At 49.2% G+C, this 14970-nt stretch overlaps 1 protein-coding gene across 1 annotated transcript in view; it reads left to right on the top strand.

The window, feature by feature from the left end:
- The window catches only part of arfgef3 (ARFGEF family member 3), a 61189-nt gene that overhangs the window by 26696 nt on the left and 19523 nt on the right, over positions 1–14970 (top strand). Inside the window, exons 13-25 of the mRNA XM_088934352.1 lie at positions 807–973; positions 2275–2440; positions 3020–3127; positions 4071–4286; positions 7177–7287; positions 7959–8109; positions 8773–9066; positions 10479–10612; positions 10758–10903; positions 11812–11991; positions 12806–12947; positions 13117–13239; positions 14200–14303. Coding sequence (XP_088790478.1) covers positions 807–973; positions 2275–2440; positions 3020–3127; positions 4071–4286; positions 7177–7287; positions 7959–8109; positions 8773–9066; positions 10479–10612; positions 10758–10903; positions 11812–11991; positions 12806–12947; positions 13117–13239; positions 14200–14303 — 2042 coding nt within the window. The remainder of the gene's footprint in view (positions 1–806; positions 974–2274; positions 2441–3019; positions 3128–4070; positions 4287–7176; positions 7288–7958; positions 8110–8772; positions 9067–10478; positions 10613–10757; positions 10904–11811; positions 11992–12805; positions 12948–13116; positions 13240–14199; positions 14304–14970) is intronic.

Genomic DNA, 14970 nt, shown 5'->3' with positions numbered 1-14970 from the left:
GCGAGGAGACAGCTATGTCCACTGAAGACACTGCCCTCACTGCTGTGTAGCTGAAAAGCGAGCATCTGTCAGGAGTGTCTAAATGCCCTCAAAAAGCATGAGGTTAATGTTCATCACCAGTAACTGCCAAGTGCCCCGCTGCTGCTTGGCAAATGTCAGAAACAGCAGATGTTTCTTTGCACGTCCAGTTTACCTGACCTGTCAAGAGGAACAGCTGACACCACAGATCAGACTAAACGCTCTTGCTAACTGGTGCTTTCAAGAGTCATTAGCGCTGTAGAAGTGGGAGAGTGTTGTGTACTAAGGGCAGGTTTGCAGGAAATTACAGCAAGTCAAATATTAAAACAGCTGAAGATTTTTACATTGTTTGCATGATTATCAACAATTCTGCTGATAGTGACTGGCTAGGATTTCATATCGGGGACTTTTTTTACTTATCTTTTTGCTTTTTTTTGGTCATCAATACCACAGTTTTGCTGAATAAGATCTGATATGAACCTTAGATTGTTGTAAGCTTCCAAGGACTTTAATAAGGAATCCAGAATATCGCAGAATCTAGATTTTTTTTCTCTTTTGCTTCGTGCCCTCCATTCCTGCTTGCCTTTTAAAAAAGCCGCTACCCAACGGTAGATTTGACCAATAGTTAGTTTGACGTTAGGGGAAACTAACTTATTTTTTAAATAAGCTTTACTGCCAGCCATAAATTAGGAATCTGTTGTCTTCACTTTAACCAGCACTTGACCACATGCAGTATGATTTGACAGTGACTTCATGCTTTTTTTCCTGATGTCCTCTGGCTGGCGCAGGTGGGATTCACTCTCCCGGGTTCGAAGGCAGTGAGAATCTGAGCTGTCAGGCCCTAATGAACGCAGATGGTCTGTACCTGGTGTCTTACTATGCTCTGCTGCTCAACCTCAAGCTCTCCTGCTGCGACTACTACAGGAGGAAGCCAGCTCCTGTGTTTGTCAGCCTGGTGAGCAAACACACTTTTCTCCCTGCGGTCGCAGTGGGCTGGAGCACACCTCACCGCTTTCTGTTAGGGAATTGGCTTCTCGTAGCTCCAAGAAATTGTAACACTGTGCATGAATAAGTGGAAGAAAGCCTCTTTGCATCTCAGTTGTCTTCTGGGAATTGTGCTTCTTTAAGTACAGCACATTTCAGAAAATGGGCAACAAAAGTGTGGATGCTCTCAGTGTGCTGTACCTTGAAGGTCTGGAAATTTGAATAACAGAGGAGGAATAACAATTACATGAACGCAGCTCACTGGCCAAGCTCCTGTGATGTCAAGAGTATCTTTATCGCGTGAGAAAAACTGTGGAGCTGCGGTGCTGTGGAGCTGCAGACTCTTCTCTTGCACAACTAGAGATATATTTCTTTATTTAAAACTTTGCCAATCAAACATTTGAAACACGCATCCGCCTCAGGAAACTGTTTCTGTCTCTCATCCAGAATCCATAACACTCAAAAACGGTTTTGCATACAATTTTATTGCAATCATTATTATAAATTATTCATTACTCATTCTAAAGCAGCCTACAGTTAGTTGTCCGCTTCTGTGTAATATAAAATACCACACGGCTCATCACACTGGGGGTGGAGCTGAGTGCTTGCTTTCTACGAAGGTCGATTACCTGGGGACTTTAAACAGCATGAGAGTAAAATGAGAATACTCCTACAGCCAGCGGCGCAGGGAATCAGCCAGCCCTGTTCGCTGTGAAACATGGCAAGTGTAGAGTAAGAAAGGTTCAGTCTTGTCCTTAAGAAAAGTACAGTTTCGGCAGACTTGGTGCAGTATGAGTGTGTCGTAATCATTCAAGCAGTGTGACATTTTTCAAGGCCTCTTATCCAGGTGTTATCATGTGGTACTACAGCCTTGCTAGACTAACCCTGCAGACTCCTTGGTGATTTATGAGCATATCGGTTTCATTGCACATGGTCAGAGAGCCACTGAGATTGAAATGCAGATGGAGGAAGATGTCCTCTATTCCTGTATCTCTTGATTTCCCCTGCCTGTTCCTCATTACAGTACCCCAAACCTGTCCTCCCTTTCAGTCTAGACATCGGCCAGGGCAGTGACAGTGACGTCTAATAAAGTTAATTCGCTGCTGCGTATGCTTTACTGTGTAGCTCCAGGCATCTGTCTTGTCCAGCGCCAGATGACAAAGACAAGGCCTGTTGGAGGTGGGGTTTTCCTCTTCCCAGCAGGCTCTGGTGCAGCAGGTCTCCGTCGTGCTGCGCTAAAGACCGGCTGTCGTGCTGCTTTTTCCCCTGCAGAAGGAGTTTGTGCGGCAGATCCAGAGCAGTGGGGTGCTGGTGGTCCTGTCCCAAGCCTGGATCGAGGAGCTGTACTGCCAGGTCCTGGATAGGAACCTGCTGGGGGAGGCGGGCTACTGGGGCACACCGGAGGAGCACTCCCTCCCCCTCATCACCATGCTGACAGGTAGGCTAAAGAGGCAGGCGCCTGCACCGCGCCCTGCGGGAGCCTCACACCCTCAGAAACACAGGGGTGAGCAGATCGGCTGTTTCCAGCTGCTTCTCAGAGCATGAAAACCACAAGAACAACTGCAAGTCAATGAAAGTGGTCATTCAGCCCATGTAGCCTATTTGGTAGTTGGTTGTTAATTGACTGTTTATGGAATGAACGGCTTCAGCCACATGGCTGGGTCACTTGTTCCAGTCTCTCACCACCCTTTGAGTAAAGAAGGGCCTCCAGTTCTTGCTATTTGCCATAAGACAACTTGCTTCCTTTCTCTTTCTTTACATCTTAGTTTATGGCTAATTGAAAGGCAGGTAATGCTTAAAAACCCCTGCAGAAAACAGGGGGAGGCAGGAAAGCACCGTGAGCACAAAACCAGGCGCAGGATAACCAGCAGCTGTGCCAGTGTGGGCGGTGTCTCTCCAGGGGTCATGGTGAAGTGTTGCAGGGTCGCTCATGGGCTGACAAAGCAGGACAAGGCGAGGATCTGAGCTCGGCGTATCTCGCACTCCTGAGTGCGGATATCTTGTTGTCCATCTGCAGACATGGACGGCCTGGGCAGCAGCGCTGTGGGCGGGCAGCTGATCCGCAAGGCCTCCCTGCAGTCGCCCCTCTCCTGCGACAGGAGCACAGACAACACTGTCCTGGCAGGTACTCGCTCTTCAGGCAGCCGACACCGCAAATCACCCGCTCTCCTCGTGCAGAACGAGAGCTGAAACACACCTTTTAACTCCCCCCTCCCCGGAAAAGACAGCTCGTAAAAATAACCGAATGCAGTTGAGCCACTCTGTTGCCATAGCAGCCAGCCCTCTTTACCTCGTTCTGTATTCATGGTGCTGCCCGGCCTTTTTATTCAGTGTTAAGAGCCAAGCACTTACAAAACGCGAAGGTTCACAGAGAATTGTTTCATTTTTACAATATAAACCGCATGTAGGCGCATCTTCTGTTTTCTGGGGTCCAGTTCTGTTCCTGGAGGGACACTCACTGTCTGCATCGGCACTGGAAGGTCTGGGAGAAGCTGACGGGCTGCTTGTGCAGTTAAGCCAGTTAACTGACATTTAAGAGCCACATTGGACTGGGAACTGCAGACACACTGGCCCTCCAGGACCAGGACTGGACACCCCTGCATCACAAGTCCTAAAAGTCCATGGCAGTTGTCAGTTTTCTGATGGATACTTTTTTGTCCACTACTGTGGAAATTTGGCTTTTGTACTTTTATGGGAGAAGCCAAACTCGCAAGCAAAACATAAAAGTCACATAAAATCACATATCGTACATGAAATCACAACAACAGTATGTGCTACATAAATAAATGGATAAATAAACTAGCAGTCGGGGGGGACTACATTTACACACATTCATTGAGCTGTTTTATTGCAGAGGGGACAAAGCACCTTCTTATAAATGTTTTTTTTTATCTGGTACCCTTGTAATGAGGAATCCCTTGTTTCATGTCTCGGTTTCATGTGTACCGGGTGTAATTCGGTATTTTAAATGTGGCTCGTAGGAATTGTTTTTCTCATAGAGAGCAAAATACCCTTCTGGGAAGGGCTGTAGCACAGACCTGCGCTTGACCTCATCCTTCTTCTTGTAGGCGTGGTCTTTGCACGCTACATCCTGATTGGCTGCTGGAAGAACCTGATTGACACCCTGTCCACCCCCCTCACGGGCCGCATGGCTGGCAGCTCCAAGGGCCTGGCCTTCATCCTGGGTGCCGAGGGGGTGAAAGAGCAGAACCAGAAGGAGAGGGACACCATCTGCCTGAGTCTGGATGGCCTGAGGAAGGCGGCGGGACTCAGCTGTGCCCTAGGTAACGGGGCAGGGGCAGCTGCGAATACCCCCCTGCAGTGGGTGACGGTCCGGGCCGGCAGAGCCTGTGGGGCGCAGGGGGGTGTTCGCTTCTGTGTCCCTGCAGGCAGAGTGAGTGAACATCTTCTGGAGGCAGCAAGGGATCTGTTTTGAGCTGTGGACACTCCTGTGGAAAAAAAAACATTCTTTGCCTTCTAAGCCCTTATTAAGGCAAAGGATGGAACATTTCTGCCTTTGCACTTGTAAGACATGTTTAAAGCACCATGCGGTTCTGAACACAGGGTCTTCCATCGGCGTGTTTTTGACTCGGTCCATAGGGAGTCACTGGGAGATACAGCTGAACCCAGCAGGCACAGGGTGGAGAGTGAGAGTACACTCAGGATGAGACAGACCAGTCCATCTCAGGGTGTACCATGATCACCACCTCCACTGCACCACTCTCCTAAAATATTCTGTCCAGTTTTTTTATCTGGAGTTTTCTAAAGGTCAGAAATTGCGAGTTAACTTTGGGAAAAAAAAAACCTCTGATCTGCAGCCTTGTGATGCAGGAGGCTGGGATATTTCCTGCTGTAGAAATCTGAGAGGAGCCAGTGTGATATCACTCACCTTTCATGAGCACGAAAATTCCCACTAAAAGTTAAAACTGCTTGGGTTTTCACCTAATTTAGAAGTTCTCTGCACTGATAAAAATCTGAGAAGCCATCTTGTCATAGTACTCTAATGATGTGATTAAATATTTATGCTCCGCTGAAAATAGATGTAATATTCTGCCAAATTAATTTGTCAAGACAGGTCTTTGTAAGATCTTCATGTTGTAATTGACTGGACAAAACAGATGAGTGATCAGTCTTATCTACTGAAAGCTACTGGCACATGACAAAGGAGCTCGTGCAGAGGTCTTTAAAACACAAACATTAAAATGAATCATTTATACCTGGTCCGTACTGGGGGAAAAAAGTATTAATGTATAAATGAACATGTATTTTCCCAGTTATCCCCAGACCCCAGACCAGTTGTCTAAATGAAGATGTACAGAGGGTTTACCTGTTGCCTGACACTTCTTCAGGGGTAACAAAATCTGTCCGCTGTGTTTGTCTCCCTGCACTGGTTTATTACAACCAGTAGGTGGAGCAGTTCCTCTTCACCATTTGCTGTTGAATTGCATCTCCCTCCTTTCCTGGACCTGTAGAACACAGTCACTGAGCACATGGGAGTTTTACAGTTGTAGAGCCACACGCTATAGTCTTCAGTCTTCAGTCTTCAGTTCTGTTAAACTAACTGAGATTTTGTTCTGGGTAGTGTGATAGGTCCTATAGCCCCTGGATTCTCTTAGGCGCTACAGGATTTTAAAGTTTCCCTGAAATTCAAGTTAACTGTGTAAAATTGAGCACTAAACTAAACTTTGCTAAATTGATGTTACTGCAAAATTACTCTACAGGGCCTGGCAGTGCGATAGATTCAGATGATTTTAAAAAAATAAAAAGCATCTTGAGTGTTTTTTTTTCAAATTTCCTTTGATTCTAACCTCCAGATATTTTATTTTACAAAGGAGGATTATTGTGCTGTTAGACCCCAAGCATTAATTAAGTAGCATTGTCAATTTAGTAAAGGTTTAGCTCTGCAGATATGCATTAATTTAGTTCAGTTGCAGGGCAACTTTAAAATCCCATCTCTCTCATAGTAACTGGGGATCATGGGCATCAGGCAGAAACTCTCGTCTGGTTAAAAGGAGTGCTGTTAGATAAACAAAGCTCTCCTTAAATAAACTGTTTGTTTGCACTTTACATACCACTTTACCTACCACTTAGTACTTTACATACTTTACAATGATCCCAAAGCACTTGAAGTACAGCCCCATCAGAGTGATGCATGACATCCACTCTGCACCAGCTGTCCCATTACCTGGCACATCAGGTGCAGAAGAGATTACTTTACCGTTTGAATTAAGGGAAAACTTTTCAGAGACCAAGTAGTTTGGAGCTCAGTTCAACATCTCATCCAAAGGGTGGCACTCTCTACAGCAAGGTGGGGTCACACACTGAGGCACTGGTGTGGAAATAAATAATAATAATAATTAATACTTGCTTACACTTATATAGCGCTTTTCTGGGCACTCCACTCAGAGTGCTTTACAGGTAATGGGGACTCCCCTCCCACCAGTGTGCAGCCCCACCTGGATGATGTGACGGCAGCCATAGTGCACCACAACACTCACCGCACACCTGCTATCAGTGGGGAGGAGAGCAGAGTGATGAAGCCAGTACAGAGATGGGGATTATTAGGAGGTCATGATTGGTCAGGGCCAATGGGAAATTTGGCCAGGACGCCGGTGTTACACCCCTACTCCTTTCAAGAAACATCCTGGGATTCTTAGTGACCACAGAGAGTCAGGACCTCGGTTCTATGTCTCATCTGAACGACGGCGCAATTTTTACAGTATAGTGGCCTCGTCACTATACTGGGGCATTAGGACCCCCACAGACCGCAGGGTGAGCGCCCCCTACTGGCCCAACTAACATCTCTTCTGGCAGCAACCTTAGTTTTTCCCAGGAGGTCTCCCATCCAGGTACTGACCAGGCTCACACGCGCTGAGCTTCAGTGGGCTGCCAGTTGTGAGTTGCAGGGTGATATGGCTGCTGGCAAAATTCTGATTTAGGGGGAAGATCGCCCCCTACTGGTCCACCAGCAACACTTGCAGCAGCAATCTGGATTTCCTTAGAGGTCTCCCGTCCCAAGACTGACCAGGCCCAGCTCTGCCCTTTAAACCTGCTGGAAGAGGAGGGTGCAAAGCGATTCTCCGGTTGTGTTGCACTGTGGGCTGTGTTGGCTGGAGAGGTCCCATGTCCACGAGCCGTCTCTGACGTAACCCTCCCTCCCTCTGTTGCCCGCAGGAGTGGCTGCAAACTGTGCCTCCGCTCTGGCCCAGATGGCAGCCGCCTCCTGCGTCCAGGAGGAGAAGGAGGAGCGGGAGATTCCCGAATCCGGAGACACAATAGCACAAGGTATTGTCCCGGGCTGACAAAGCGACAATGAAGGGAACCGCGGCTTATTTTTCCCATCTCTGTCCCAGTTAGCCTGATTTGTTGGGATGTAGTCTTGATCTGGGGGGATGCAGCACATTACAGACCACGGACCAGAAGTTGTGTGATGGAGTGTTGCTGAGGATTAGGTGAGTCCAATAAAGTGTGTGGGGATGCAAGGAGTCACAGCGCAGTCCAGTGAAGGTTTGAGATGAGTTAAACTTTGATGAAAACGGCCACTTCTGGAGAACACTGGGAGGAGATATTATTTCCCACAATGCCCCTAATTACAACTGCATTGCAGAGGGCTTTATAGTCCAGGTTCAGCCATGGCCACCCTATATTACTGCCATGAGTGGGTGTTTGAGTGACCATTACACTCCCACTTATGGCCCAGTAGGTATTCTTGATGATGTTATCCCACCTTTCAGCTATTCCTGAGGTGTCCCGTGCAACAGAGCAGGTGTCTGTTTAGAAATTCCCTCAAGGAGTAATGACCCCAGGCCAGAGTCGGATTTTCTATCCATGGATCCATGCGTGACTCTGCGAGTGAGAAACGAGCCCCCTAGTGCGTTTCTCAGGTGTGTAGTGCGCGTGCTCGCGAAGGGCTGGAGAGTGCTGACTGGCCTGTGTCTGGCTCTGGCTCCACACAGTGAAGCAGAAGGTGGAGCAGAAGCTGGAGCAGATGGGACGGGCGCCAGGGATCCGGCTGCACACGGCTCACGTCCTCTGCATGGACGCCATCCTCAATGTGGGGCTGGAGATGGGCAGCCACAACCCGGACTGCTGGCCTCACGTCTTCAGGTACCTCCTGTCCCTGTCCCGCCCGCGGGACTGGGCCGGGCCGGGCCTCACAGCGCAGCAGTGCAACAGCAGCACCGCCGCCGGGTCGCAAGGCTGTACCAACCCGTGGCTCCACTTCAGCTTCCGATCTCGAACGCTAATTGGCCCGGTCCGCTTCCTTCAGTAAAACAGCACTTAAAAAAATCAGTTTGCTTCATCCGGAAGATCTACATTTCAGTTACGGTCGCAGCGTTTCGCCCAAATTCTCAAAACTTTGAAGCATCAGTTACGTCTAGCGTAGGTGTTAACATAAAAGACAGGACGGTGGGTAACGACTCAGGGGTGTGAGCAAGTCACAGAAGTGACCCCGCCCCCTCGAACCCTGGGCGCTGCAGGTTTCTCCCGCGGTGGAAGAGCCAGTCTTTTGGCTCCGGAGAGTTTGCCGTTGTCTTGGGAGGGGAGCTGTGTGGCTCTAAACCCGGGAGTGACCGGCATCGAGCCCCAGCAGGGGCAGAAAGCTGCAGCCATCACCTCTGCAGTGGTGCAGTACTAGTCAGGGCAGCGGGTTCCAGTTAAGACGAAAAGAATTCAGGTGGTGCTTCTGGAGGGACAGACAGGGGGCTCCTCTCTACGAACGCCAGGCTCGGTCGTTGTGCGTGACGAGGCCCTGTGTTTCTCCCCCAGAGTGTGCGAGTACGTGAGCTCCCTGGAGCACAGCCACTTCAGCGACGGCGCCTGCCAGCCACCCCTGGCCATCACGCAGGCCCAGCAGGCCGTGGACCTGGGCCTGGAGCTCGGCGCAGACCACAGCCCCGAGCAGGAGCTCCCCCTGGGCCACCCCGTCATCCAGCCCCCCTCCATCCAGGAGCTACTGAAGGAGAACAGCAGGGGCAAGGTGTTCGAGCTGAGGGGGGGCAGCCTGCTGAGCGGGCCCAGCGCTGCCAAGGCTGTGTGCACCCTCTCCACGCAGGCAGACAGGTGACCCTCCGGGCCCCCAGGCCTGCTCCCTCTGCTCCCCAGACATCACTACTGGCTTCCCCCAGGCTTCTCTCCTCAACACAGGAAAGCAGAGGCGATGGCACAGGAAAAAACAAAGCAAGAAACTGGAACATGATCTCATTTTGTGTGCTTTTCCCAAGCACAGTAACTTGAATTTGCAGTTTCAGTCTCTCATGTTGTTGGGCAAGCTAATAGGCACATGACTTCAATATCCATTAGCAGCAAAACATTTTCTTTCACTGGAACCCAGTACCATTTCTTCTGAATGAGCTTCATATATATCTAAAAATTGGATTTATGTTATATTGATGATTTATGTTAGTGAGTTAAATTAGCTTTCGTTATGCCTGTGCTTTTTCTGGGATGGAATGCCTGTGCTTCACACGCAGCTGTCAAAAAGAAATCTCTCTGACATCTGCCCGACACGACACAGATACTGAAGAAAGGGGGTGATTTTAGATTAGTTAATGCAAACGCGTAATATTTCTCCAACAGTAACACAGGCACATTATTTCTCACCACGATTCCAGTTTGGACTATTGAAAATAAATGGGTGCACATCTACCGTAAGGTATGGGTAGCAATTCACACAGGGCATTCTAGGCCAGAGCCCATTTCTGTTAAGCCCAGAGCTCATAATGCTCCTTGCTGAGGCTTATATTTTAAACTACTTACTGGAATATGAATGGGTTTAATGGCCCTCTCTCAAGCTGCCTTGTGCTTCGGTTTATTTTGTAGTTCGTTTGTAGAGGTGAAAGCTGCATAAATACCTATTTGGAGACTCTCCCTTTCTTCTATAGCGCAGAGCCCTGGGCTCTGGGCACTGTGCTTCCTTTTGTAATATTCTGGATGAATAATTTTGTAGCTGAGCAGGAGGGGACCTCTGGTCCTCCAGAGCTGCGGTCTGGTGTGTTTTCAGCCCTGGCCAGAAACATAAAGTCAGTTATACTGTAGATAAGATCAGATCACTTTATTGGCCATATATAATTTTCTTGTATTAGGAATGTGTCTTTTTCACATACCCCAGCTTGCTCTCTATGAGACACACAGACAGGGAGAGAAGCTTGGGGTCAGAGCGCAGGGTCAGCCATTTATACGGCACCCCTGGAGCAGCTGGGGTTAAGGGCCTTGCTCAGGGGCCCAACGGAGTAGGATACAAACCAGCAGCCTTCCAGCCACAGGCACAGAGCCACCACGCTGCCCGGTGTTTGGTGGGATGTAATAAGGAGACGTAGTGGGATAAGAGAACCAATCCACATGAGGTTCAAAGACAGAATTTTTCTGCCCACCCAACACTGAAATGCAGACGCAAGACTTCTTGAAGGAACTTTCCCGTCCCTGCCTGCTGGAGATGCTGACAGATGATCTCTTTGTGTTTGTTTGTTTGTTAGGTTGTTTGAAGATGCTGCAAACAAGCTGAACCTCGTGGCTCTGGTGGGGTTTCTTCATCAGCTGAGAAAGGCCTCCCAGTCGCAGCTCTTCAAATCGGCCACAGAGACAGGGGACTACTCCTTAGCCATGCCTGGTCAGTTACCTTTGTGCTTCTTTCCCTGGAGGGGATTTAGCGATAGAATGGGTGTTCTGCCCACCCTGTCTGTTTATCCCTGTCTGCCTCACTGAGGCCCAGGGGCAGGACTCTCACCTGTGTCTGCTGCTCTCTCTCCCTCAAGGGGAGGCCAAGTCCACTCAGGACCGCCGGAGCGCGCTGCACCTGTTCCGCCTGGGGGAGGCGATGCTGAGGATCGTCAGGAACAAGACGCGCCCCCTGCTGCACATGATGAGGGCCTGGAGCGTGGTGGCGCCACACCTGGTGGAGGTACGATAGCTGAGGATCCCAGAGGACTGTCCCTCAGATACGACTCTCATTGCGCTACAGTTTGATCTATTTCAGAATGCTTGAGTGGTAGGATCTTTGCAAAAAAAAAATCAGCATTACGATGTAGAATTTCTTCCATTTTTCAGAATTTAAGTCCTGTGCCGATCTACTCAAAACGTGCAGCTTATAAAGTCTGTAATGGATTGCAGTACTGTTCAAAAGGAGTTGTATCTGTTTCCCTGTTTCTGTACAGATCTCTCTTCACTCCCTTATTAGATCTGGGAGGAACATAAGAGAAGATCACTTTACTAGCCATATACAATTTCTTGCATTAGGAATTCATCTTTTCACCTGCCCCAGCTTGCTCTCCATGAGACACAGACACAGAGACAGGGAGAGAAGCTTGGGGTCTGAGCGCAGACAGGTCATTTATACGGCACCCCTGGAGCAGTTGGGGTTAAGGGCCTTGCTCAGTGGCCCGACGGAGTAGGATTCCTCTGCCTGCCGCAGGATTTGACCCGGCAACCTGCCAGCCACAGGCGCAGATCCACCGCACCACCCCATGAAACCAGCAGACAGTTTCAGACTGTAAAAAAACTGACACCTGTCTGAGTCACTCCATGTGTATTTAGGTGATGCTACCCCGAGCAACGACAGTCATCCTCTGTTATGAAAATGACAAATGCTCTAAACCTGCAAGTGCTGTAAGTGTATCGCTGTGTGGAAATCAGCACCAGCTGTTCCTTACATTTTCCCGTTTCATTCATGTGATAATGCCCTGTTCTCAGAGTTCTTAGCTCTTCCTGGGTTGAGAGCACCATTGGCATGGCTTTACACTGCTGAAATAACGGGTCTTCCAGTTCCGGGTTCGGTTCGTATCAAGTCGCTGTCCTGTGCTTGGGCTGCAGGCCGCATGCCACAAGGAGAGGCACGCCTCCCAGAAGGCGGTCTCCTTCATCCACGACGTGCTCACGGAGGTGCTGACCACCTGGGCCGAGCTGCCCCACTTCCACTTCAACGAGGCCCTGTTCCGGCCCTTTGAGCACATCATGCAGCTGGAGCTGTGCGACGAGGACGTGCAGGACCAGGTAGCCCCCCCCCCCCCCGCCCGTCTGTCTGCACACCTGCCTGGCTGGACTGCCTGCCCGAAAGGGAGGTAGGTGGGCAGGTAGGATCCGAGTGCAGCAGAGGGACTTCAGGAAGGCGAGACTGTATTTCCCATTTGCGGATATAATAATAATCATAATAATAATAATTATAATAATAATTGCTTACACTTATATAGCGCTTTTCTGGACACTCCCCTCAAAGCGCTTTACAGGTAATGGGGACTCTCCTCCATCACCACCAGTGTGCAGCCCCACCTGGATGATGCGACGGCAGCCATAGTGCGCCAGAACGCTCACCACACACCAGCTATTAGTGGGGAGGAGAGCAGAGTAATGAAGCCAGTTCAGAGATGTGGTGGATGTGGTTGTGAAATAGGCTGGCTAGCTCCAACTTGCTCGTGTGAAAAATACCAGGTGGTCTGTAGTAGCAGCAGTGCTAACAGGACCTCAGGTCAGGTTTTCATCCAAAATACCAAAACCTGGAATCAACATCTGGGCAGGGAGCCTCAGTTTACAGAAGCCATTAGTCTTAAGGCTTGGGGAGAGGAAGCTCAAAGGTTGTGGTTGTTTCGGTTAGGAAAAAACGAGCTTTGAAAAAATGCTCCCATTCATTTAGTCTGTTATACTGGCTTTGCTGCTGCATTAGTTTTGCATTGTATTTCTCTTCACATTCAACTGGACATTGCTTTTGCACCCAATATATTTTAGGAGTCTGTCCCTTTAGTAAAGCTCTTAAATAATGAATTTTTAATAAACTAGGCTCCTTACGCCTGGGTTGGTTATCTTGCGGCAGGTGATCACATCCATAGGCGAGCTGGTGGAAGTGTGCTCCCCGCAGATCCAGTCGGGGTGGCGGCCCCTCTTCAGCGCGCTGAGGACTGTGCACGGGAGCAAGACGGACATCAAGGACTACCTGGTGGGAGAGTACTCCATGGGTAAGGTTAAGGAACGCCCGGTCTCGCCCAGTGGAAGACTCGGACAAACAGGACAGCACGACAGCTGTCTCATCTTCAATAATCGCCGCACGCAACCTAGCTGGACACGAATCCTCACAGCAGGTGTGTTTTGCCCGTGTTGTCCAGACGCCTCTTTCTTGTCTCGCAGGAAAATGCCAGGCTCCAGTGTTCGATGTCTTTGAAGCTTTCATCAACACAGACAACATTCAGGTGTTCGCCAACGCTGCTACGGATTATATCATGTGCCTTATGAAGTTCGTCAAAGGTTTAGGTGAGCAAGATGAGTGCACGTGTGCAAGGTGGCACACAGGGTTTCTGCCTGCTGGCCTGTGCAGATCGCAGTTTCTTGTGATGAGCCCCCACATCTGTAAAAAGGGAATTGTCTAGTTTATATCGCCTATAATTGAGTCAACAACTTCTTTATCTGCTTTTAATGTTCTGGCTCCCAGAGGAGTTCAGAACCATGCAGTGCAATCAGCCTGTTGATCAGCTGGAGTCACAGATAGGCCCATCTCCTGGGAAAAGAGACTCCAGTCCAGGACAGTCCCCATGTAGCTGCACTCTGATGAGTTATGAGTATTTTACCTTCTGTCCTTCTCTCGATGTGACGCACAGCTGTCAAGGAGACGGCTCTTGATAGTACACCCATCCTTCGATTTTACAAGCGTAATTTGTTCCTCGAAAGCAGTTTGGAAGGTAAAAAATTCCTAAACCCAACCAAAATTCCCATTACTTTATACAGTATGTAAAATCCTCCAGATCATTCGTGAGGTCTAGAGAATCTCTTGTATAATAACAGAGCACTGAATCATCGAAGAAAGATCAGCACAGCTGGTTTATGGTAGTTACTCTGTTTACCCCAGTACAGCGGTTAAAAAGATAACTAGAAAGCACATATAAAATGTGGAACAATTCTAAGAACACAGTCACCACATTGAGGAACTGTGTGGTGGGTGGTCATGCTATGAGTACAGTATCTAATGTTGGACTGCAATGGAGACACCTTTGTTATAGCAAGCTTTGTAACTGAATAACAGGTATGATAATGCATTCCCTGCTACAGTGCAAATGTCTGCACCAGGCATTCTGAAATCAAGGGATGGGTGTACTGTTAGAGAATTGTGACAGTTGTCAGGAATGCTGATTTATAGCTTCAGGCTCTAATTCGCTCAGGCAGATTTTCATACCTGACTTGACACTTGACTAAATCCCAGTTCCCCCCTTTTCCCAGGAGAAGTGGACTATAAGGAGATTGGAGACTGTGTCCAGGCCTCAGGGTACAGCTCCACCGACCTGTGCCTTCCCGCGCTGGATTACTTACGGAAGTGCTCCCAGGTAAGGGCAGAGGGTCCTTTCATTCGTGTGCGCCGGCACATCTGGGGAAAGCTGAGACAGACGGGCAGAACCGTCGGCACTGTGGCAATCCTGATCCCAGCAGCAAGAGTGAACCGCCCTCCCGGGGACTGGGGGAGGGAGGCCCGGGCGTGGCGGGATGAGTTCTGTTTCCAGACGGCCGGTCTCTCTCACTCACTCACCTATCTGGACGAAACCCGCCCAGACGAGTACCAGGGGCAGTGGGAGGCGAGAGGAGTCACCTGGCTAGGTCTCGCTGCAGTGCAGTGTGAGCCTTGTGGCAAACTGTAAGGGCAAATGCCTGGCAATAAAATTTTGCACATCAGCACTAAACTCTATTTTCCAAACCAAAAATAAAAAAATAACGGAGCCAAGGAAAATCTGACCATATTTTTTGCCAGCAGTTGCATTTAAACCTCTGCCCTACGTAATGAATATCTTTCGACATGGAAGCTGTGCAGCTGAAATCCGTGCACCGTGGACCCTACCTGAAAGGGGGGGTTGTATTTTGTGACCTCCACCGAGATCTCCTGCGAGGTCTGCGGCCCCTGCTCCTGCAGTGTGACCAGGCAGTAGTACGCCAAGCAGGGTGCCAGGCAGCTGCCAGGACAGCTAACCCATCCCTTAAAACACAAAACACGAATTACAT

This window comes from Atractosteus spatula, chromosome 15 (assembly GCF_055471065.1).
Source record: "Atractosteus spatula isolate fAtrSpa1 chromosome 15, fAtrSpa1.hap1, whole genome shotgun sequence".
Taxonomy (NCBI): Eukaryota; Metazoa; Chordata; class Actinopteri; order Semionotiformes; family Lepisosteidae; genus Atractosteus; species Atractosteus spatula.
Note: the sequence above shows the minus strand (reverse complement) of the source record. Positions and strands in the feature narration are given on the sequence as shown.